Below are 27,168 nucleotides of genomic sequence, written 5' to 3' on the forward strand. Positions count from 1 at the left end.
TTTCAGTTCATTGCGAAAGATTTAAATTTTTATTATTCTATTAACTGCATTATAAAAGGGTCAATGAGTCATATTCATATGCAATATTTTTTTTTCAAATTCATATTTAATAAGTCTAAGAATAGAAGAAATACAAAGTTATCAGGTTTTTTTTACATATATATTCATTATATTTTCGTAAATTCTATTTTATAAAATTGCAACCTGTATAGTTCAGAAGGTTAGAATTTCTCTTATTTTCCGGCATTTTGTGCAATTTGAATTGTATTGACTGCTGGATATTCTGAAAAAAATTAAAAAAAAAGAAAAATCTCACAAAATAAGTTTCTACATGTTCTTTACGAAATAAACGGTTACTTGTAAAATGGATTCATATGATATACTCGTCTGCATTGAGAGCTAAAAGTATAATAAAGTAATCAAGCACCTTTTTTAAGTCCTAGAATTCAAATTTGGTTAAAGTCAAAATATAACTAGATATCTATTGCAATACTTATCCATGCAGAAAATCAATTCTTTTTATAGATATTAAAGTAAATATCCACAAAATCTTCCTTGGTGATTTTAATTTTATAGTTTATATAAAAAAGTGATTCTTTTGGAAAAGTATCAATATTTTATTTATGATCTTTATTTTGCAACACATTTTGACTAATGTTTCTTGATGTATGAAATAAATTTATAATTTTCCCAATTGTTCAACAATGCAAAGAAATTGTTGAATATATATTGTAACAATCTAAGAAATCACCATAATTTCTCACAAATGGTTGATATGCCCTAAAACATAACCAAATAAAAATCATTAACTTTTTTCACAGAAAAAATGGAAATATCTAATATGCATGTAATAAATCTAGCAATTCTTTTTCATATGTCATTATATATTTAATTAGTTAATATATATTTTTTTCTTTGAAAATGATTTTCACTTGAATGAAAAATTAATAAGAATGTTTTTTGAAGAAACAATGAAGACATTTGTAAATTTATATAAGTTTTTTCCTACTTTAATAAAATATTAAAGAAACATAAGTTAAAATATTTGTATTTTTATGGCTTGATTACTTAATTAAAGTTAGTTTTATTTATACATGCATACAAATGAAATATAAAAGTAGAACATGCTGAACAACTATTGTTATTCTTAGTGCTCCTTCACAATATTGACCAAGAGAATATGTTGGACTTATTTAAAGCAAGCTGTTCTAATGATTACTCGTAGCGTTGCAATGTAAATATATAGTAGAAGTAATGTTGTAATTTATAAACTGATAATTATAAAAAGCCTACATAGCTTGGATCTCCTGAGGAAAATAGAAGCAATAAAAGCAGATTCTTTACCTCTAAGTAAGAGGAAATACAATTTAGTAAATAAACAGTTTCAAGATCCATGGCATGAAACAAGCTGAACTATAATCTATATTAACAGAGAACATTTTAATAAAAGCAATACATTATTGTAGATCGCTTTGTACGATAAACTAAGCCTGGCAATTCTTTTCCCATTCTTTTTTCAACTTTTTGATATATGTTATCTCTCATTCTTTATATATTGCACCCGTATTAAATAAAGTTTTTTTAATAGTTTTCACTTTAGTCAACATAAACATAACATTAAATGGAAGGTTAACATAACATTACACATAACATTAACATTACATGGAAACATAACATTGAATGGAAGGTTAAAAATGTAATAAACCATCATTACTGATGAGAAATATTTTTGCATACTTAAATAAAATATTAAATAAACGTAATTTGTATTCGCATTACTTGATTACTTATACAAATATAAAAGTTGATTCTCATTTTATATCATATATTTCGTTTAGATGAATTCGTCTAAAATGAATACTTTTTGATATATATTATATTTCATTAGTTTATATATTTACCTTTATTAAATAATTTTTTTAAAAATTATTTTCACTTTACTCAAAATGAATAAAAATGTTTTGAAGAAACAATGAATTCGTCTAAAATGAATACTTTTTGATATATGTTATATTTCATTAGTTTATTTAATAAATTTTTTTTATTGATTTTCACTTTACTCAAAATGAATAAAAATGTTTTGAAGAAACAATAAATACGTCTATAATGAATACTTTTTAATATATGTTATATTTCATTAGTTTATATATTAATCTGTATTAAATAAATTTTTTTAATGATTTCACTTTACTCAAAATGAATAAAAATGTTTCATTCTTTATATATTGCACCTGTATAGTTTTTTTAATAGTTTTCACTTTAGTCGAAATGAATAAAAAATTATCTTTAAATACTATTTATTCAAAGGTAATCTACATTAAAGAAGTTACCGTATTTACGTATTACATTAAAGTAAATCTATTTTAATAATAACCTCCATGTTATTAGCAATAGAATTGTTTTGTTTAGAAATATTATTTAAAGTTGATTTTTATGTAATTTATTATTATTATATGCATGTAATAAATCTGGCAATTCTTTTTCTATGATTAAAAAAAAAATTATATAAGTTCACTTGAATGAAAAATGAATAAGAATGTTTTTTGAAGAAACAATGAAGACATTTGTAAATTTATATAAGTTTTTTCCTACTTTAAGGAAATATTAAAGAAACATGTCTTTCTGACAGGTTCATAAGAGTAGTACTTGAGGGGCAAAAATCAGAAGCTCACAGTATTAATGCCGGTGTCCCTCAGGGGTCCATCCTGGGCCCAACTCTCTTCCTGATCTACATTAATGATCTTCCAAATCACATCCTTACATCATTTGTAGACATCTATGCTGACGACACTACCATTTATGGTAGCACATCTAAGACAGTAAACGACCAAGTTCTCTCCAATTCTCTCTCCTCTGATCTTGAGCACGTAGTACAATGGGGTAAAGAATGGTTGGTTACTTTTAATGCATCTAAAACCAAGCTTCTCTCTTTACATCATCAACATTCTGATCCACATCTGGCATCAATTGAAATGAATGGCTCTCGTCTTCAGGAGGCCTCAAGTTTTGACAAGCTTCTTGTCTTGACCATAACTCCTGATCTTAAATGGAACATGTACATCAAATATGTTGCCAAGGCCGCTATCGATCCGGTAGATATCTCACTGCTGATGCTATTCTCTATCTATATAAGAGCCAGGTATGTCCAAGGATGGAATACTGTTGCCACATCTGGGCAGGAGCTGCTAGAAAGGACTTAGCTTGCCTTGATAGAGTTCAAAATAGCCTCTGTAACCTCGTAGGAGATGTCCTTTTCTCTTCCTTGCAACCTCTATCTCACAGAAGAGATTTTGCGAGTTTGTCTCTGATGTATCGTTTTTTTCATGGAAAGTGTTCGACTGAGCTTCAATCTATGGTCCCCCCTCGCCAAACTTTCACAAGAAACACTCGTCTAGCTGTAAACACTATCAATAATTCCCCCCACTCTTTATCTGTACCTAAACCTAAACGTAGATTTCATGAACAAAGCTTCTTTCTTAGAACTGTACGCCTGTGGAATTGTCTTCCGTTTTCCTGCTTTCCAGCTGACTACAATATGGTTGTCTTCAAGTCTAACGTAAATAAGTTCTTGATGAGCGTTCCATATAAGTTATCAAATTTACCAAATTTTCATTACTAATGATTACTATATTGTCCAATTTCTACTGTACACTCTTTAACCCTTATCCTTGAGTGGCCTCTTGGCCTTGATAATGTGGTGATGCCTATGTAAAAAAAAACAAAAAAAAACATAAGTTAAAATATTGGTATTTTTATGGCTTGATTACTTTATTAAAGTTAGTTTTATTTATACATGCATACAAATGAAATATAAAAGTAGAACATGCTGAACAACTATTGTTATTCTTAGTGCTCCTTCACAGTATTGAACAAGAGAATATGCTGGACTTGGTTAAAATAAGCTGTTCTAATGATTACTCGTAGCATTTCAATGTAAACATATAGTAGAAGTAATGTTGTAATTTATAAACTGATAATTATGAAAAGCCTACATAGCTTGCATCCCCTGATGAAAAATAGAAGCAATAAAAGCAGATTCTTTACCTCTAAATTTGAGAGAATACAATTTAGTGAATAAACAGTTTCAAGATCCCTGGCATTAAACAAGCTGAGCAATAATCTATATTAACAGAGAGTAGTTCAATTAAAGCAATATATTATTGTAGATCGCTTTTTACGATAAACAAAGCTCTGAGCTTCCATAATGGCTACTCATGCTGATGGCTGCCATCTAGCAGAACAAAGCAAAAGTTATCTGTGTTAGCGACTAATAGGAGTTTATTCTTACTGTTGATGCAAAAATTCTCATATATTAACTTTAGCACCAAAAACATAATATAAAGCAACGATGTTGATCAAATACCATGCTTCTAGATCTTAAAGTGCCTGCCACAAATCAATTTGGACGTATCATATCATAGTTTAGTATGGCAATAGGTATTACTTATCTCGGTGGGATTAGCTGTGAATGTGATTCAGCAAATTATGAGGACTATTATGGGCATAACTTAGGTTATAATTTATATTCTGAAAATTGTGAAAGGCCTGCTAAGCTTGGACCTCTTGATAAAAATAGAAGCAATAAAAGCAGATTCTCTACCTCTAAGTTAAGGGAAATCCAATTTAGTGAATAAACAGTTCAGGATCCACGGCATCAGACAAGCTGAACAATCATCTATATCAACATAGAACAGTCCAATTAATGAATACATGATAAACTAAGCCCTCAGCTCCTGTAATGGCTATTCATGCTAGTGAGTGTTTTCAAGCTGAACAAAGCAAAACTTGATTGTGTTATTAACTAATAAGAGCTCATTCTTACTGGACATGCAGAAAATTCTTACTGATTTTAGAACCAAAATCATAAAAAAAAATCAGCCAATGTTGGTCAAATACCCTGTTCCTAAATCTTTGATCTGCCAACCTAAAAGAGCTTGTCAGAGATGAATTTGGACCTATCATATCATAGATTAGCATGGAAATAGATATTACCTATCTAGGGTAGATTCACTGTGAACGTGATTCTTCAAATTATAAGAACTATTATTGGCATAGCTTATAATGAAATGAACAGTTTTAGAATCCAAGGCACCAAGCTGAACAATGATCTATATCAACAGAAAACAGTCCAATTATACAGAATTGCCGAACGGCTTTTCAGAACAAAGCAAAGTTGGCTGTGTTATTGAGGAATAGGAACTCATCGTTACTGTTGATGCAGAAAATTTTCATACTGATTTTAGCACCAAAAGCATAACAAAAAGCAACCAATGTTGATCAAATATTGTGCTTCTAGATCTTTGAAGAGCCACAAAACAAGGCAATAGGTATTACTTATCTAGAGTGGGATTCGCTGCAAACGTTACAGCAAATGAGGACTATTGTGGGCATAGCATAAGACAAATCAAGAAAGCAATAACAGATTACATGTAAATTATGGACGTGTCACGTCTAAAAACAATATTTTAAACAGTTCAGTAAGTTGCTCGAATATGGGGTTTGCGGTTGGATGGTTTTCTATTTTGAAATGGGCTTTCAGAAGTTCCAAACATTACTTGCAGAAGGAGGGTGTATTTTCTCTCAAAACAGGTGAAATTTACTAAATTATCAGTTTCAGAATACAAGGCACCAAGCAAGTTGAACAATTATCTATAGCCATTAAGAACAGTCCAAGTTAAACGACAGATAATTGTTGAGTGCTTTTTACAATAAACCAAGCCCTGAGTGCCGTAAAACAGCTATTCTAACTGATGGCAAAAGTTTCCTGTGTTATAGTCTAATAGAAGTACGTAATTCCCGTTGATGCATACATTTTGATTTTTGGACCAGAAAAAAAGTAAAATCTGACGATGGTGATAATGACCTGCCTATCCATGAACTTCGGATTTATGGCAAAAGGTATTACTTATCTACGATTCTTCAAATTATGAGGACTATTATGGGCATAGCTTATAATGAGATAAATCAAGAAAGCAATATCATAATATGCCTACAACATATATGAATGTGATACATATGAAACCATAATTTCTGAACACTTGATACACTTTAAATTAACTGCCTCAATAAAGAGTTTTGAGATTGGATGGTTTTCTATTTTTAAATAGGATGTCCCAAACATTATTTCCTGAAAGAAGGTGTATTTTCTCTCGAAACACTCAATATATATCAGCCACTATTCTCCAAGTATCTAGTGACATACTACACAGATGACAATTACAAATCTTAAGATAAGCATTAAACAACAGAAGTTTCAAAAATATTACTGAGAGCTTCTGTGTCTGACTGCATTTTCGCTACAAAATATTGAGGAAGGCATTATTGATGCATCTGTGAATAATTCAACACTTGTCATTAACAAGTAAGAATTAGTATGCATTAAACAACCGGAATTTCAAAAATATTACTGTGTCTTATTGAATTTTTGATGTGCATAAAAATGTTGGGGAAAGCATTGTTGAACTATTAACAGCTGAATCAATAACTAATAGTGCAATGACTGTCATCCCACGGGAATTAAATCTATCTCAATAAGGCCACTTATTGACAATTGTGGTTTCTCTTATTTTCTTTCTATAAAATGAACTATGAGGATTTCATTAAATTCAGTAAAGATTTCCGAGTTTAACAGAAAGATTCCCAAGTTCAAGATACATTTAAAGAACGGTTAAAGGTAAGTTCTTCCAAATGTTGTGAATATACTCAAAATGAGAACGATATTTCTAAAAATAGATATAAATTTCAAGTATCAATGCCGATCTCTAAAATTCAGAAATATAATTTTTAGTTTGTCTTATGAAAACTTTCATGGTTCCATGTTTTATTTTCAAAAATATTACGGACAGTATTTATTTCTGAGCAGAACATTCATAAAGTTTGTGAAGTTCAAATTAATTGACATTACAAAAATTTACAATTCAAAAAATAAAATTCAGATAATTAAAATAATCATTAAAAAAATAATGAAAATTAAATATTTTTACGAATAGAAATAATTACCTGTTATTTAAAAAAATATTTGAAAGTTAAGCAGTATGTTTTCCTTAGAGGTCACAATGCTATGCTTGAGGATTTCAACAATAGATATAAGCAGTTCTATTTTTTTTTGGAATAAGTCTGCAAAAATAATAAAACAAATAAGTTTTCTTTAATACAATAAAAAGATGTGACATATGTTACCGTGACATATGTTAGCATGACATATGTTACCGTGACATATGTTACCGTGACATGTTACCATGACATATGTTACTGTGACATATGTTACCGTGACATATGTTACCATGACATATGTTACCGTGACATATGTTACCGTGACATATGTTACCGTGACATATGTTACCGTGACATATGTTACCATGACATATGTTGGATGAATTTCTAAAAAACTTTTGTATATTTTTTGCTTTAAGTCATTTTACAAAAACTTTAAATATTAACGGTGTCAACTCGCGGCCATTTCTCTTGTTCTCGCCTACCGCTCAACACTATGTTTTTCGAACCAAATAAATGTTTTAAAGTGAGTAAAACTACTAAAACTTTTCCAGATAGGTAGAATCGTAACTTATCTTGCCTTTGGTAATGTTACATTTATTTTTTACCACTTTTTCGTACCTCTGTGGATTGTAAAAAAAAAAACAAATAATTGTTACAAAATGTTATTTCCAAATAAATAGAATGTTATCATTGTTATAAATGTATTCAAACCGTCTAAATTTTTTATTGTATTTTTAACACCAAAAAATAAATCTCACATTAGTGATGCTGCAACTGATGAGAACATTAAAAAAAGTTGTGCTATTCAAATTAATTGTTCTCACAAAAATCTACAAATAAAAAAACGCACAGTTTACATAATCATTAACAATGTGGAGTATTTTTTTTACAAATAAAAATAATTACCAGTCATTCAAAAACTAATTGAACATTAAGCAGTTTGTTTTCTTTAAAAGTTATAAAGATGTGCTTAAGCATTTAGGCCATATGTATATGCAGTTCAGATTTACTAGTATAATAATAATAATAATAATAATAATTATAATAATAATAATAATAATAATAAGTTTGTAATAATAAATTAAATCAATTTACTTTAATACAAGATGGGAGGAATTATGTTTAAAAATGTATTCATAGAATTATAATATTTTAATACTTTAACATAAAAATTAAATCACAAGTCTTTTTACAATAATGTAACTACAAATCTGAATGTAAAAATAATAATTAAAAGTCAATTAATTTAAAATTAAGATAACATTACTTCTAAATTTAAGATAAATCAACTGAATATATTCAAAACAGAAAAATGAGCAGATAATGAAAAGTATAGGAAAATAATACTATTTTTTGTATTCTTTTGATTTATGAGATAAGAAATAATTGGCATAAATTATATTCTAAAAATTTAAACAAAAAAAACTTTAGAAAAATCTCAAATTCAATTCTTTATTATCAATATAAGATATAAATTATACTTAAATTTTCATGCATTTTGTGATTTATTAGAAGAAAAAAGTGGATACTTAATAAAGAAAAAAATAAATCTTTCATTAGTGATGTTGCAACTGATCAGAACATTCATGAAATCTGTGGTATTAAAATTAATTGATACAAAAATCTACAAATAAAAAAAAATTATCACACAATTAAAATAATCATTAAACAAATAAAGAACACTAAACATTTTACAAATAAAAATAATTAACTGATATTCGAAAGCTATGTGAATATAAAGCAATCATTTTTCTTTAAAAGTTACAAAAATATGTGTAAGCATTTGGGTTATAGGTGTAAACAAGTCTGTTTACATAATACAGCAAATTAGTTCAATATAAGATGTTAGAAATTATATTAAAAATGTATTCATATTATGTTCAGTATAAAGATTTTATACAAATTAATTACTACAGTATTACTAAAAATATTCAATATAATCAAATCATTCTTAGACAAAAGACTGATCCAGGATGTTGTTGCTGATCCTATATATAAACAACGTAACATTAATGTAAGTGAGCCTCAAGCGTTGATCTTTGGATATTTATGTTTTCAGATTTTTATAAACGAACTATCAGATGCAACTGAATTCTAGATGAATGTTTACTGGTTACTCCATGTTCTATTCTCCACACATGGGGAAAATAAATGCATACATATCCAACATAATAACCTCTAGTTTTTAGTAAAATTGATCGATAAATAGATAAGATTTATTGCTACAAAGAGAAATAAACTTTCCTTTAAAAGTTAAGAATTTTTTTTGAAAAGCAATTACCATTGCGATAAAGCCATCATACTTCAATGTCCAAAATTCAATTTAACATGAAATATAAACAATTTAATATGAAATATAAACAATTTAACATGAAACATAAACAATTTAACATGAAATACAATCAATTTAACATAGAATTCCAAAGATGCTGTAAAGAAGACTTAGGCCTCTTTTACTGTGCTAGAAATGTTTTTTTTTTATATTTGCCAGTATCCTGTATATGTACAAAACAATTAAAATATTATACAAAATCTAATAATTTTTCAACACTTAATTTGAACCAGCTAAGGATTATCTATATATATAAAAGGCAAAATGTGTGTGACCATTTCGTGTATGTCTTCAAAAGGTTTTTCTCGCACACGGTTCCGAGGTCGTTACGATCGCTTAAAACTGTGTATATAGGTTCTAGATAATAATATGTACGATTTGGGAATGCAGGTAGCTTATAGATTTATTTACGTCGACTTTTACAAAATTATTGCTATTTTGGCTTCTCGCGTGTTGATTGGGCTTTTTAGTATAAATAAACTGAAACTAAACTCAAACGGACGTTCTTGGCATTGCGCCGGGAAAAACGTCCAGCGTGACTCTATTTGACCTTCTTAATTAGGTCAAATGGAAGCAGCAGAGTTAACTTTTGTTGCGCACGCCTGTTTTTATAGTTAAATAAATAATTTCAAACATGTTTAATGTTGTCTCTCGCCATAGCTCAATGGTTAACGTAGCACATATTTTTTTTTTCACACAATTTCCAACTCAAGGGTACGGGTTCGATTCTCATACTCACTTACCAAAACATTTTTTTTTATTATTATTTAAACCCCCCCCCCCGGAGTTTTGATTTACCTCAAGACACCCGGGCATCGCCGGGTACCCCCCGCTAGTATAAATGAAAGTGGAAAAATTAAAACACATTCTAAAAAAGATCACTTCCTATAATACCATACCCAAACTGGCACTTCATATAAGGCCACAGGTAACAAACCCTCCATTCACAGCAAGTCTTAACTTTTTATGAAATATAATTAATATTATGTAATCTGAACCAAATTACATAGTCAATTATTGAATAAACATCGATTGAAAATAAATTTTAGAACAATTTGTGCGGGAGGTATTGTTTTAAAAAGAGGGATCCATCCCTCAATCTAATTTAAAAAAATATTAATATATTAATGGTTCTGTTTCGTGTTCTCAAACTCAGGAATTTTACTGTTGAACTTGAGAATCTGCACAGAATTTCGGTCAGAGGTTACATCGGTCGAAACATTAACAAAGTGTAGTATCTGTTCTGGTGTTACACTTCACCTATTCTTTTCTTGTTCAATGAAGGAGAAATCTTCTAGTTGAAGCAATTTTTATTTTTGTTCCGACCCAGAGTGCCTCTTTTTGGAGCTTGATATCCCCCCACATTAAAAAAAAACGACCTTCTATCTAAATTTACCCTCTAGGAGAGGCAAGTAAATTTGAACACTCAACATGAGAACAGTAGTATAAAGCATGCTCATAACTTATAAAAATCGATTTTATTTGGTTTTAAAGAACCCTTATCATTTTAAGATATTTGTTAAAATATAATTTTTGGGAAGGGCTAGCCGCTTTTTAAAACGACTCTTGGACAACAACCTATTTTCAATCAATATTTATTCAATAACTGTCCTAAATTTATATGTGCTACTAACCGTCCATCCTTAATTCTAAAATAATTTTGTTTTAGTAGGCTCACAAATATCACCCCCCCCCTCAAATCGATTTTATTTGGTTTTAAAGAACCCTTATCATTTTAAGATATTTGTTAAAATATAATTTTTTGGGGAAGGGCTAGCCGCTTTTTAAAAGGACTCTTGGACAACAAGCTATTTTCAATCAATATTTATTCAATAACTGTCCTGAATTTATATGTGCTACTAACCGTCCATCCTTAATTCTAAAGTAATGTTGTTTTAGTAGGCTCACAAATATCACCCCCCCCCCAAATCGATTTTATTTGGTTTTAAAGAACCCTTATCATTTTAAGGTATTTGTTAAAATATAATTTTTGGAAAGGGCTAGCCGCTTTTTAAAAGGACTCTTGGACAACAAGCTATTTTCAATCAATATTTATTCAATAACTGTCCTAAATTTATATGTGCTACTAACCGTCCATCCTTAATTCTAAAATAATTTTGTTTTAGTAGGCTCACAAATATCCCCCCCCAAATCGATTTTATTTGGTTTTAAAGAACCCTTATTATTTTAAGATATTTGTTAAAATATAATTTTTTGGGGAAGGGCTAGCCGCTTTTTAAAAGGACTCTTGGACAACAAGCTATTTTCAATCAATATTTATTCAATAACTGTCCTGAATTTATATGTGCTACTAACCGTCCATCCTTAATTCTAAAATAATTTTGTTTTAGTAGCCTCACAAATATCAGCCGTCCAAAAATAGATTATCATTGGGGGCGGGTACATTTAAATGTAGATTCCGCTGGTCAGCCAAAATGGGTCCAAGAAAATAAAACTTGCTTATTCGTTTGAACTGTGAACTCTCTGATAATCATCATCTAGACATGTGGCAAGTAAATGCAAAAAAAAATACTTGAATATTTGGTCGGGCTTCAGACAGCATCTGGTGCCTAGGAATTCCTAAGTCTACGCAAAATAAGTAAATGGTAATTCATGGAAATAAAACTGGAAATAAATTAATAAAATCCGGCATTTTTTTTATAAAACGTTTTGATTACCATTACTTTCGGCACCACTTAAAAAAAGTCTCTCGCTGCCATCAGCCATTTTAGCCTGCCACCTGTTTCTCTTTATTCCGACCGCATGATGAGCACAGCCAGCCAATTCTTATCTTCGGCTATCCCATACGATTGACTTTCTTTCCCACGATAACATGGTGATGTTTTTCTCCCTTTTCCTTGTACACTTCCTAATTTGCATCTTCGCGTATTTCGGTCACTGCTGCTGTTGATATTTTCCCATGCGCTAATATGCACTGTGTTACACTACTACTACTACTAATAATAATAATAATAATGGTAATGATAATATGAAGAAGAGGAGGAATGGTAATTTGATGCACTATGTGACACTACTACAACTACTGCGAATTCTAATAATACTACTACTAATAATAATAATAATGGTAATGATAATAGGAAGAAGAGGAGGAATGGTAATTTCATTTCGTCATAAAACAAACTTTCTACCAAAAAAAAACAAAAAAAAAAACATAATTGTTTAATTTGGATTGTTACAAAATAATAAACGCGGATTTTCCTATATATTTTTATACTTATTTGCTAGGTAAATGTCTAAACATTCTTGCAAAAATAAACTTTATTCAATTTTATTCTTTAGAAAAAATAATTCATGAGTACGCCAAACGCAATTTTATCAAACAAAGTCACTTTCGTTTAAGAAAGAAAAATGAAGTCAACTTCATACCCGATGTATAATTTGGATTTTTTTTAAATAATAAACGCGAGTTTTCCTATATATTTTTATGCTTATTTGAACATTCTTGAAAAAATAAACTTTATTCAATTTTATTCTTTAGAAAAATAATTCATAAGTACGCCAAACAGAGATTTATCCAAAAAATTAGTTTTGTTTTAAAATCGAAACCATTGACTTCAACTCCATTGTGGGATATTAAAAATAATAAACGCGGTTTTTAATATATAATTTCATGTTTATTCGCGAAATAAAAGTGTAAAATAAGGTGTGTTTTTTTTGTTTTTGTTTTTGTTTTTTGTTTTTCTGTAGAAAGTTGTTTTTATGACGGAATGAAATTTGGCCCGTGACGTACTTTTTGGCGTCCTGGCTTCAAAAAAAAGAATCACCGGTTTATATGCAATCCTGTAATGTTGAATTATGTCTCTATTAACGCAAAGGGAATCATAATGTATTGAAAAAGAGATTCAAAAACAATTAAATTAATAGATACTTACTTTTTGTTTGGCAATCTGTTTTTAACAAAGAAACGATTACAAGATGAGTTTAAACGAGACGAGTTTGACGGGTGGAAGTCAAGATTTTAAGATGGCAACCGGAAAAGCAATTTCGCAGAAAATTAAAAAAAAAAAAAATTTTTTTTTTTACAGTTTTATCGTATTTTCATTTTTTTTGCTGTTGTTTTTGCGTTGTGTAAAATTGCAAAATATTATTTCATTTATACGCATACCGATATCTAGATCACGCATCTTAACTTACTCGAGCCATTGTTATGTCATAGGAAATAGGCGAGTGTAGTCAATTATACAATTTAAATGATTATTTACAGACACATTTTAACAAAAACAATAAATATTAAATGTAAAATATATTGAATGTTTTTTATAAAAATAATGACATTATGAAATAAATATGTTTATTCAATTTTTTTTGTCCAAATAAATGCTGACTTACATATATATTAAAATATTTTTTAAAAGTACGTAAATATACATATGTATTTGAAAGAAAAAGTTCGCGAATATTCTTTATTATTATTATTATTATTATTATTATTATTATTATTATTATTATTATTATTGGTTAATTACGGATATTATTTTTGGTAAAACTTGTCGAGAGCGTTCTGTTTTTTGCCGTTTTAATGGAACGGAAATTTAAATTTCGTTCCGTTTTTTTTTTAATTGCGCATGCGCGAACAAAATCGAAAACTCGCAGTTCATATGGGAAATGTCAACATTTATATTTTTAAGGTATGCTGACACGGTTGGGGGTGTTTATTCTGAAAGCCGTTCTTAGCATTCGTTTATTTTTATGTATAAAAATTACGATTGTTGATTTTTATTCTCTCGGTGGTATTGGTGCATGCGCAATTAAAAAAAATGAACAGAAAATTCATTTTCGTTTCATTTCCAAAATAACCCTAAAACAGAGCGCTCTCGACAAATTTTACCGATTTTTTTTTTTTTTTTTTGCTTAGTTGAATCTTAAATAAGAACCATAAATTCAATAAATTATCATTAATTTACCATAAATATTTATTAAAATTTATGCATGATATGAAAAAATTACTTTTACAAAAAGTGGCTTCACTTTTCTATATAAATTTAACGTGAAATGATCACCCACTTTCTGGCCACCTACTGATATTATTTGGGGGGGGGGCTGAAAGCCGTTTTAGTAAAGCGTTAATTATTTTCAACCTTTACAAACACTTTCAACCTGACAACTTTTATGGGTTTTATGGTATGCTGAAAACAAATATCACATTTTAATTTGCCGCAAATAAGAAAATTTCCAGATATTAAGCAATGTAATTCTTTATATTATTAATGATGTCCATTTTTGTATGTGCACGTGTGCACAAGATTTTGTCATGCATGCAAAAATATGCACACCTTGCATGTATAGAACTGGCCACCACTATTAACCAGAGGAATTACACGTATCTGTATACCGATTTTTCTTCTTTAATGTCTTTGTGTCTCTACTGAAAGATAAAAGCAGAAAAAACAAAAAACCGTTTAGCCCAATAAATAAACAAATAAATAAACAAATAAATAAATAAACAAAAAACCGTTTAGCCCAAAATAAATAAATAAATATAAAAAACAATGCTCCCTCACTATAAAGTGGCTGCCCTACCCATTTTACGTTAAAATTTTTTAAGGAATAATCCCCAACACTTCAGAAAAAAAGCATTTTTTGCATATTTATCTGTGCCATTTTCAAAGTATATATTCGTTTTTTTTTTTTTTTTTTGTTTTTTTTTACATGGGGGTCACCACTTATCAAGGCCCGAAGGCCACTCAGGAATAAGGGTTATTGCATGTACAGTAATCAATGAGATAGTATTGTAGTAATGATTAGTATTGGGGGTTTTGATAGAGTGTCTTACTTAAGGGGGCGGTTTGTCAGGAGTTTGTTTATGTTGGACTTGAAGACGTCCAAGTTGTAGTCCGGTGGGAAACAGGCAAGCGACAGAGAGTTCCACTGGCGTGCAGTTCTAAGAAAGAAGCTTTGCTCATGGAATCTACGTTTGGATTTAGGCACAGATAAAGAGTGGGGAAAATTATTGACAGTAGTTTCAGCCAGTCGGGTGTTTCTTGTGAAAGATTAGCGAGGGGGGGAACGAGGGATTGGAGCTCAGACGAGCACCTGCCATGGAAATAACGATAAAAAAAAAGACAGGCTCGCACCGACTCTCCTGTGGGGGAGAGGTTGCAGGGAAGAGAAAAGGGCATCCCCCACTAAACCACAATGTCTATTTTGTACTCTCTCAAGGCAGGATAGGCGGTTTTTAGCAGCTCCTGCCCAGATGTGGCAGCAGTACTCCATCCTTGGACGTACTTGGCTTTTATACAGATAGAGAATTGCATCACTAGTGAGATATCTTCTGGAGTGGTAGAAGGATCCCACCATTTTCCCAGCGTCCCTGGCAACAGATTTGATGTACGTGTTCCATTTCAGATCAGGAGTAAAGGTCAAACCCAAAAGCTTGTCAAAACATGGAGCCTCCCCAAGACGAGAGCCATCCATTTCAATTGATGCCAGATGGGGATCAGAGCATTGATGATGTAAAGATAGAAGCTTGGTTTTGTATGCATTAAAAGTGACCAGCCACCTCTTCCCCCATTGTACCACGTGCTCAAGATCAGAGGAGAGAGAATTAGAGAGAACTTTGTCATTTACAGCCTTTGATGTGTTGCCATAGATGGTCGTGTCATCAGCATAGATGTCAACGAATGATTTAAGTATGTGTTTTGGGAGATCATTGATGTAGATCAGGAAGAGAGTTGGACCCAGGATGGACCCCTTGGGGACTCTAGCATTAATACTGTGGGCCTCTGATTTCTGCCGATCAACCACTATTCTTATGAACCTATCAGAGAGAAATGATTTAATGATTGAGAAAACATTTCCAGTAATACCGTAGCTGGAAATCTTGTGAAGTAGGCCCTTATGCCATACCTTATCGAAGGCCATCGATATGTCAAGAGCACTCTCGAAAACTCACGAAAGATTTTTTGTTGCTGTTGTTTTGAACTTGGAAAAATTCTAGACATTGACTGTAACGTAATATCTGATAAGGAATGAAGATGAAGACTGATTGAGGAACGGCCGGAGCAGTGTGTTTATTTTCTAAGGTACAGAAACCGGAACTTCCGGTAGTCCCGCACATATTAAGTGCGCCTGCAGCATATTCTGTTTCCTATTACACCCCACCTCCTGTTTAGTTATGTATTTGTGTGTGTAAGACTCAGTTCTAAGTTAATTAAAGTTCTACTGAGAGGATGCTAGATAAGGTGTATGTGTGTGAAGTAGTTAGTCTGTTATGTTGGCCAGTGTTGTGTGTGTGTAGTGTGCAAGTTGTTTATATTTAGTCCTTGAATCTTGTTGGGGTTTTTATGACTCATCCAGATCGAGTACGAATTGGACTTTGTCGTCTTCTCGTTTCTTTTTTGTATTGTTGTAGGGTGTGATTGTTTGTTTTGGCCGTTATGTACATAGGGCTGTTCTACGTTCTATGTTGTTGGTATTGGGTTGGCAAAGTGGACTTTCTTCTTTGTGGTCAGTGTTGGCTCTGTTGTGGCGAAATATTGTCCCATTAGGAGTTTGTACAATGTAGCTCCTTGGGTTATCATCATCCTTCCGGACTATGGTTCCAAGGTACCACACCCTGTCAGCTTTTTTTATTATAGTCGCATGTTTTCTTGGGTATAGTGATGGTAGGTCTACAGATTGCATACTACTGTCATAGTTTCTCTTAATTTCTTTTGAACTTTCCTCTAATTGTTGTTACTGTTCTTCTTTTCCTGGCTCTACTCGGTTGGGTACTGTCATGGGTATAGCTCGTCCGAATAGTAGTTCAGCGGGTGATGGTAACTTGCTGACTATCGGGGTTGCTCTGATCTGCAGTAGTGCTAACTGTATGTCCCTTTGTCTTTAAGGTATTTTTATTACCGATTAGACATGTCGTACATGTCTCTCAATAAATCTTTTGCTTCTAGCAAAGTGTGGTGAGCTGGTGATATGTTTAATACTCCATGATGTGGTAAAGTTTTGGAAAGCTTGTCAAGTGAATTGTGGGCCATTGTTCATCATGATCTGGTCTGATCCCCCGAATAGGGATGCGTAGCTCTTGATTTTGTAAGCTACTGCTCTGCTCATTACAGGTGTAGGCATTTCATCAATCACTGGGTATTTCGAGTATCTGTCGACAGTCAGGAGGTACTCCCGTCCATTTATTTCAAACAGGTCCGATGCAATGTGTTGCCATGGTTGTGATAGAATGTTGTGTGGTTCGAGTGGTTCACGTTTGTTTGCATCTCGGTGTTCCTGGCAGAACAAACATGATTGACACAGTTTTTCGATATCCTTGTTGATGTTTGGCCAGTAGGTACTCTTTCTTGCAAGGTGGCGGGTTTTCTCAATGCCTTGTTGGGCTTCATGGAGTTGGCGTAGAATGTCATCTCTCATAGTTTCTGGAATCAGAACTTGTCGTCCTTTGAAAAGTATTCCTGCCTTGACAGCCAGTTTGTCGCAGAATGACCAGTATACTCGGATGTCGGTTGGTAGATCTCGAACAGTTTCTGGCCATCCTTGAAATACAATTTCTTTCAGGAGATTCAGTGTACTGTCTCTTGTTGTTTCTTTGCATAGCAAAGTTCTTTCCTCCATAGAGAAATTGATGGTTGCGATGGTATGATGTCCATCATTAACTTCTGTGTTTATGCCATCGATTCTTTCATCCAGTTCAACGACATTGTTGTTTTCTGGGTTGAGCAATTGGCTAAGTATGTTTGCAAGGATCATATCTTTATCATATCCCACCGCTGCCACCATGAAGTAATATTTGTAATAAGAAGTGAAGACGGAGCATTCACTATTAAAATACTTGTAGAACAGGCAGAAGGATGCAACATTTCGTTGATGGGACATAGGCTGAAGCTTAGATGCCAGTTCAGGGCCTATCAGATTGGCGACTCTCTTTTGAACTTTGTCTAGGAGCGAGAGACTAGTAGCAGATACACACGCCCAAATGTGACAGAAATACTCCATACATGGGCGAATGGTGACCTTATAGAGGTACAGGATACGTTCGGGTGTTAGTTTTCTAGCACGGTAGAGAGAGCCTACCTTTTTTGCAGCGGCCCTGGCAATGCTTTCAATGTAATTGTTCCAACTCATGTTTCCTGTGAACGTTAGGCCGCGGAGTTTGAAAGATGTACTCTCAGATAAAGAGTCACTGGCCATTGCTATTGGTGGCAAAGAAGGTTTCTTGTAATTATTAAAGGAAACCAGTTTAGTCTTGGCAGCATTGAATGTGACCATCCATTTTTGTCCCCATTCCACTACAGATCGGAGGTCATCCTCTAGTATGTTTGCCATTTCTTTAGATATGTGTTCATTTGTTTTCCTGTCGTGCCTGTTATAAAGTATTGTGTCATCAGCATATATACCCATCTCAGAGGAAATTTTGTCGGGAAGGTAATTTATGAATATTAGGAACAATAGAGGTCCAAGGATAGACCTCTGAAGCACTTATATCATATTGTTTAGATGTACGACCGTTGAGGACAACCTGGATATTTCTCTTATCTAAGAAGGATTTAATTATGTTAAGTATTCTACCAGTGATACCGTATGATTTAATTTTCCTGAGGAGACCCTCATGCCATACCCTGTCAAAAGCCTTAGATATATCTAGGGCTACCGCTCTGCCCTTCCACACTTTGTCCAGTGAATGGTATATATGTTCAGAGATTACAGTGAGGATGTTTGCTGTGGAACAGGCTTGTCTAAATCCATATTGTTGGTCAGTCAGAAGTTTAGCATCTGTAAGGTGATGGGCATGGTTAATTATGGTCTCAAATATTTTGGCGAAAAGTGGGAGGAGACTAATGGGGCGATAATTTGATGGGTTAGTTCTTTCGCCAGAATTCTTGAATACTGGTACCACAGAAGCAGTTTTCCAACAGCCCGGAAAGCAAGATTCATTAAGGCATTTGTAGAGTTTGGAGAGAACTGGAGCTACTTCGGCTGAGCACTTTTTTAATAGCACAGCTGGGATGAGATCAGGTCCACATGCTTTTGAAGTGTCAAGGTTTTTATGATAACATGCACCTGAGCAGGAGTGATTTTAAGATCGTCTAGCGTGGCGTCTGTCTGCAAAGGAAAGTCAGGTAGGAGGTGGTTGGAAGGGTCCAGTGTGGAGTTTGAGACAAACCGACTGGCAAGCACGTTAGCCTTCTCGGTTGCTGAGCAAACAACCTCGTGATTGTTCGTTAGTGAGGGAATTGTTGGTTGCCCATTATTTATTACACAGTTGTAGATTTTCCAGAAGTGTCGAGTTCCTAATTTTTGTCCTTTGATGCGTTTTTAGTGGTTTCAGTAAATTCTCTCTTAGCTGTCGCTAGAGAGAAATTAAAGATGACAGCAATGGATTTATAAGGTGTAGTCTCGTGGAATCTTACGAGATCTCATTTTCGACTGCACACGTATACAAATGAAAAAGGGTCAGTTTTCTAATAAAATGCCTGTTGGTAGGGGCAGTGAGGAAAACACGTGCTGGAAGTTGAGAGAGAAAGTTGACAGTGACGAATTCTAGCTGAACACCCTCTATCGTCCGTTCTTGAAACGTCGTACAGAAGTGTTGAAACTTTTCTCTTCAACCATTTTTTTTTTTTTTTTTTTTGTAAGACTGTTCAAACTCTTTCAAAAAAAAATACATCGCCAACTACTTTTGGTTCGTTAGGAGCCGAAAACAAGAAGGGTAAAGGGTGAACAGAAAAAGCTGGGCTTTCTTTATCCTTGCCAAAAGACAAATAAATCATAAATTTGAGGGGGGGGGGAAACAGTAAGAGATATTTTTTATTGTCAAGTGATGTCAAATTATAAGGGACAGTTTTTAAGAGAAACGTTGCTCACAAAAGCAGTATTATTTTTATTTTAAACCTTTTTTCTTCACACACACGAATATTTTTGTAAGATTGTTCGAATCCTTTCCAAAAATAGATCGCTTACAGTTTTCGGTTTGTAAGGGGCCGAAAACTAGCAGATGGAAAAATGAAAAGAAAAAGCTGTTGAGTTTTTAATCTTTGCCAAAAGACAAACTTTAATGGTGAATTTGAGGAAGGAAGAAATAACTGATTAATTTTATTGTTAAATTAATCAAGAAGAACGGCCATACAAGGAGGTAAATATTGTATTAGTTAATCTAAAGTATTTCTAATAATGTAAGAGAAAAATCGATAAATTATGGTTTTTGTTATGAAGTACGTAGCTACGGCTACAACTAAATACGAAACTGCGTGCGAAGCACACACAGCTCTGTACGAAGACATATGCCGATAATAAAGCTTCTGGCTCTTAACATACAAACCACGGCCTTTGTCCTCTTTTGTTTACATTTCGCCTCATTACATGGTGTAGCGAAGTGGGATTTAATTTTTTCTTCTTTCCGGAACAACTATAATAATAATAATAATAATAATAATAATAATAATAATAATAACAACAACAATAATAATAAATAATTGTTTTATTTATATTTTTTTCATAGTCCGGCACTTTAACTTTTAATTTCAATGACTTTCAAAACACGAAATGATTTGTAACAGAAAATATGATTCATCGCAATTCATCTCCCCTTTGTGGGATGTGTGAAGAGAAAGAAGAGAGAAAACGGAAGAGGAAATGGAGAGCGTCACCTGGTGGGCAAAGCGGAGGTTACCACAAGGGTGACAACCGATTCATTGTTTAAAAGGTGTATGCATGGATGTGTGTGCGGCTTGCTAAAATGCATTTTAAGATTAAAAAGGCATTTTCCTATACATCCACTCATTCAAGCCATTGGCATATAGGAAGTAGACGGTGGCAATCAATTTCGCATCGCTGCTGAAAAAAATGTCCATGATTTCTTGTTTGTTTCATTTCAGTAGTGACTTTAAATATAATACAGGGGGAAACGATAAAATTTTCGACATGATTAAGATTAAGACCAGTTTTCTTTTTTTCGTTGCAGACCATCTACTAGTTGCCAGGTTTCTACAAATTCCAAGAGTGATAAGGGACTTCTATCATGTCTGACAATGTTCAACGAGCGAGATCGCAGATGTGCTGCTGTACAACTCATGCTCTCTACTGATCCATCCAAGTCATAACAACAGGACCATTGCCAGCACCTTCAATATGCAAATCCGGATGGTTCAACGCTTGAGGTCAAAGCTCAACGATTGGATGACTCATGGTTATGGTGGATGGTGTGGTTTCCAGTGAGGGCCACGTCATGCCATCTCACATCTTCAAAGTCATCTTGAAAGTCAGCACAAAAATGTACCTGAATGTGCTGAAGAGTGTGGCGATCACCTGTTGCAATCAGGTGGCTGTTGACAGACCCTGGATGTGGCAGCAGCGCTGGTCCACAAGTCCAAAGAGACCCAGGCTGTTAGAAACCCACCGAATATATGCCCGCCTATGTGTTTCTAACAGTATTTTGTATAATTATTTAGTTTGAACTCATTTTCCGAAATGTACCATATTCAGCAGCAAGCACAATCGGAAAACACTGTATGATTTTCGAACCGATTACACATTTTAAAGTGAGTAAAACCACTAAAAGTTGTTGTTGCAGATAGGTAGAAGAGTAACTTAGCTTGCCTTCGTTTACATTTATTTGTTATATATTTAATTTTGACGACTTTTTTAATCTATGTGTATTGTTGAAATTTTAATAAAGAAATAACTTTTACTTATTTTTTATATACATACATTCAACATCTTTACATATAGTGAAAGGTACGCACTCTTTGACCGGCCTTTCTCAGGTTCCTTGCCCTCTGTCGCCACCTCCTTCCCTCATCTTCATCATCGTCATAATTCCTTTCTAGCAGCCACCTCCCCTTGTCCTTCTGGAGGGGGGAGGGGTGAGGAACGGAAGAAGAAAGAAACTTTGCTTGTTTTTGCGAGATCAAGTATTACTGGCCTTCGCAGAGGAAGCTTACTTCGCTCTCCATCAAAAAAGGTTTTGACGTTAAATATGTTAATGTTTTTTCTCCTTTAGAAAAAGACGTTTGTTTGGAACTCCATCGATAGTTACTAAACTTTCAGCGTACTTTCATTCTCAGTTATTAAAACGTAACAGGATCTTACAATGGGAAAATTATTAGTCTCAAAACGACCAACGGGAAAAACCGGTTGTGTTTTGGGGATTTTTTTTCTGTAAAAGACAGAAATTAATTTCGATGGCTTGCGAAGAAGACGAGCAGATTATCGCCAGGAGAGAAATTTCCTTCTTTGTTAAAGGAACTTAAAAGAGACCATCTTGGAAGACAACTCAACCGAAATTTCCTTTATAGAACAATATTTTTATTATAAAAGAAAAAAAAATTAATACTAGAATTTATCCCATGTAAGGAACACACTTTTTGGACAGTCTGGATATACAGACGTAAAAATTATTTTATTTGTACCCATGAAACCTACCAAAGAGCCTTTATGGTTTTCTTTTCTCTCTTTTAAATTTAAAGATATCTGAGCCTTAACAAAGGAAAAATATTTTACCCCCTTTTCTCTCATTTAAAGTCAAAGGGACTTTATTTGTTTGTGGTTCCCATTCGAGGGAAAAACCATTTTGTTGAAAGAAAGACTGAACTTAAAACAAGGACATAAAAAACTATTTTCTTTTTGTTGTATGTTCCTTTTCAGTCTTTCAAGTAAGAAATGTTGTTTTCTTGTATTTGGTTTTGATTTTAAATGTTTCTTTAAGAGTTTTTTAAACCATAGCTTTGGAAAATAAAAGCAACTTATTACTTTTATTTTAATTAAATTTGGATTATTTTAATCACATTTCGGGTCTGTACTTCATTTGATCATTTCTTTCGTTTCCCATTTCTGGAAAATTGTCTTTATATATTTCTTTTTCCTTTTTTTCTCCCCTTTCAATTCGTTACCTTGGAAAACGGATTTTCACAAAGACCCCAAAATTCCGTCAGTATAGTAACACGAACCTGTATAAAACATACAAAAAAAAAGAAGAAAACTAATTACATCAGTTCGTCATATATCTACTAGGAGGTTCCTTATTTTTATTCTTTTAACTCTTAAATTTTTAAAAGTATTTGATGGCTTAGTTAGAATTTCTTACTAAAACTTTGTAATAATCTGTTATAGAAGGTATTTTAATATTGCTGGTTTCTATGTAATTTTTCTTAGCCCATATATGTTAAGTTCACAGTCAAGCTATATTCTAGTTATTTTATCATAAGTTGTTATTAAGTACTTATTATGTATCTCGTGTATTAGTAGTGTTAAAAGTTCCATCTGTGACGATGTTTTATATGTACAGGGTGGTCAAAAAGTCAGGTAACATTTTAAAGAAAAACGATATTAGCAATACACGTATATTTAAGTACCATACATTGAAATATAAAATGAAACAAACATGAAATATGTTTATTTTGTTAACTTAAATCTTTCTTCAAAATGTTTAGAATTGTTCCCCTTTTTATTCCTGATTGGCGTGCCATATTTCGTGATGATGTTTTGGGGGTTTCATCCACAATTGCCTGGACAGTAGCAATATTCTCATCAGACCGACCGGTTCTTGATCTTCCTGACCGAGGTAAGTCAACAACAGAACCGGTTTCATCAAATTTCCTATTTAATTTAATTACATGCTTTCGTGTTACAGTAAAGCCAGGAAACAATGTAGAGAACTGGCGAGCAGTTTCAGCAGCATTTTTATTGTACTGAGTGTACAATCTTACAATAGCAACCTTTTGCGGCGTTGTTAACTTTTGGGTGGCCATTATACCTGAAAGAAAGAATATAAATGACACAACACATAGATTTAAAATTAAAGTTTATATATTACACTCAAATATTTAAACAAATAATATTAAACGAATAGAGATTATAATGGATCATATTGTTTTTTCTACCTTTAACATGTTACCTGACTTTTTGACCACCCTGTAGTTGTAATTGCTATTAATATATGATATGAAATGTCATCGTTATTATGTACTCTTTTAAGAACTTGGGTGTAGTTTTTTTATTACTTGTCTCTCCCCGGTGGGGGAAACCAACTCCCCCAAGAGAGGTACTCTGGAGTAGGCACGGCCAAAACGGAAGGAAAGGATAAGTATTTTTTGATGGAGTCTCCTTTAAAAATCTACCAAAAATCAAGTAATTATCCAATCAATACAAAATTTTCACCGATTATTAAAAATGAACTTTATAATCGTGTATTTTATTTTCATAACACACACACACACACACATATATATATATATATATATATATATATATATATATATATATATATATATATATATTGCCTGCAACCCTCCCTTCTTTATTTGTGGGTAGAATATGCTTAAACTAATCAGCCGAAACTGAGGAAAATATATTGTATTATGGGATGTTGAAGATTGTAAGTAAGACAAAAAAAATGCGCATGTACCAAACTTTAAGGGTGAAAATCCGAATTTTGAATGTGTTTAATTTTTCATTTATTGTGTTTTGAAGTGTTAAATTCCTTTAATATGTTAATAATTATTATTATCTTTCAGATAAGAAAAAAATAAAATTAATTTATTTTTCAAAGATTTAAAAGTAGTGTTTTTCGTAAAAATGATGAAAAAAATTTTTTTTTGTTAATCTGAAAGATATTAATTATTATAAACATATTCAATGAATTTCACACTTCAAAACACTAAAGATGAAAATTCAAAATTTGGATTTTTAACCTTAAAATTTAATACGTGCAGTTTTTTGTTTGTTTATTTTATTTACAATCCTCACCCTCGCCACAATGCATTTTGCTCAGTTTCGTCTGATTAATATAAGAATATGTGTATCCACAAAGAAAGTGAGGTTTATAGGCAATATATATCATAAAAAAATACCCAATTATGAATACACGTTCATCACTTAATAATAGGTGAAAATTTGGTATTTATTGGATAATTATTTGATTTTTGGTAGATTTTAAAGAAACTCCATCAAAAAATACTTACTCTCTCCTTCCATTTTGGCCGTGCCTATATCAATGACATACCCTCGCCTCATAACCCTTGCTGATCTGGACAGTCTGTTGTTATTGTCACTATCATTGTTAGATTGCTGTTATCATTGTTAGATTGCTGTTATCATTGTTGGATTGCTGTTATCATTGTTGGATTGCTGTTATCATTGTTAGATTGCTGTTATCATTGTTGGATTGCTGTTATCATTGTTAGATTGCTGTTATCATTGTTAGATTGCTGTTATCATTGTTAGATTGCTGTTATCATTGTTAGATTGCTGTTATCATTGTTAGATTGCTGTTATCATTGTTGGATTGCAGTTATCATTGTTAGATTGCTGTTATCATTGTTAGATTGCTGTTATCATTGTTAGATTGCTGTTATCACTGTTAGATTGCTGTTATCACTGTTAGATTGCTGTTATCATTGTTAGATTGCTGTTATCACTGTTAGATTGCTGTTATCATTGTTGGATTGCTGTTATCATTGTTAGATTGCTGTTATCACTGTTAGATTGCTGTTATTATTGTTAGATTGCTGTTATTATTGTTAGATTGCTGTTATCATTGTTAGATTGCTGTTATCACTGTTAGATTGCTGTTATTATTGTTAGATTGCTGTTATCATTGTTAGATTGCTGTTATCACTGTTAGATTGCTGTTATTATTGTTAGATTGCTGTTATCATTGTTAGATTGCTGTTATCATTGTTAGATTGCTGTTATCATTGTTAGATTGCTGTTATCATTGTTAGATTGCTGTTATCATTGTTAGATTGCTGTTATCATTGTTAGATTGCTGTTATCATTGTTAGATTGCTGTTATCACTTTTAGATTGCTGTTATTATTGTTAGATTGCTGTTATCATTGTTAGATTGCTGTTATCATTGTTAGATTGCTGTTATCATTGTTAGATTGCTGTTATCATTGTTAGATTGCTGTTATCATTGTTAGATTGCTGTTATCATTGTTAGATTGCTGTTATCACTGTTAGATTGCTGTTATCACTGTTAGATTGCTGTTATTATTGTTAGATTGCTGTTATCATTGTTAGATTGCTGTTATCATTGTTGGATTGCTGTTATCATTGTTAGATTGCTGTTATCATTGTTAGATTGCTGTTATCATTGTTAGATTGCTGTTATCACTGTTAGATTGCTGTTATCATTGTTGGATTGCTGTTATCATTGTTAGATTGCTGTTATCATTGTTAGATTGCTGTTATCATTGTTAGATTGCTGTTATCACTGTTAGATTGCTGTTATTATTGTTAGATTGCTGTTATCATTGTTAGATTGCTGTTATCATTGTTAGATTGCTGTTATCATTGTTAGATTGCTGTTATCACTGTTAGATTGCTGTTATTATTGTTAGATTGCTGTTATTATTGTTAGATTGCTGTTATTATTGTTAGATTGCTGTTATTATTGTTAGATTGCTGTTATTATTGTTAGATTGTTGGTGTAAGAAATTTTTGTCTACACTTTTTTCGCCTCAGCATTGATTAATTTCCGAAACAGAATGCCTGTATCACTGTGATGTCCACCAAAACAAATATGGCTACTGCAACTATTACAGCCTTGTTTACTTGTGATATGTCCGGCTTACAGATCAGGGCCACATAACGACTCATATTTACTGAAAATAAGGCAGACCCCTGGAAAATCTTTCATAAACGATGGTCCAACTATTTGTTATTAACAGGTCTGGACTGTAAACTACGAAAGATTCAAGTTGCTATACTTGAGAACTGACTAGGCGGTGACGCCATGAAAATATACAAAACATGCAGTTTAGAACTCCAGAGACTTTTTTTTTATATAAGAGTCACCACTTATCAAGGCCCAGAGACCACTCGAGGATAAGGGTTAATACTGATGAGGGAGAGGCCTTTGACAAGTTCTACAATTAT

General features: G+C 32.4%; 1 protein-coding gene across 1 annotated transcript in view; it reads right to left on the minus strand.

The window, feature by feature from the left end:
• LOC145269186 (uncharacterized) overlaps window positions 1-27,168 on the minus strand; it is an 87,024-nt gene that overhangs the window by 42,828 nt on the left and 17,028 nt on the right. The window contains exons 4-6 of the mRNA XM_080124799.1: window positions 23,902-24,041; window positions 23,179-23,235; window positions 17,399-18,121 (exon numbers count right to left, since the gene is read on the minus strand). Coding sequence (XP_079980925.1) covers window positions 17,399-18,121; window positions 23,179-23,235; window positions 23,902-24,041 — 920 coding nt within the window. The remainder of the gene's footprint in view (window positions 1-17,398; window positions 18,122-23,178; window positions 23,236-23,901; window positions 24,042-27,168) is intronic.

Source organism: Euprymna scolopes, chromosome 45 (assembly GCF_053919585.1).
Source record: "Euprymna scolopes isolate OS-2025 chromosome 45, ASM5391958v1, whole genome shotgun sequence".
NCBI lineage: Eukaryota > Metazoa > Mollusca > Cephalopoda > Sepiida > Sepiolidae > Euprymna > Euprymna scolopes.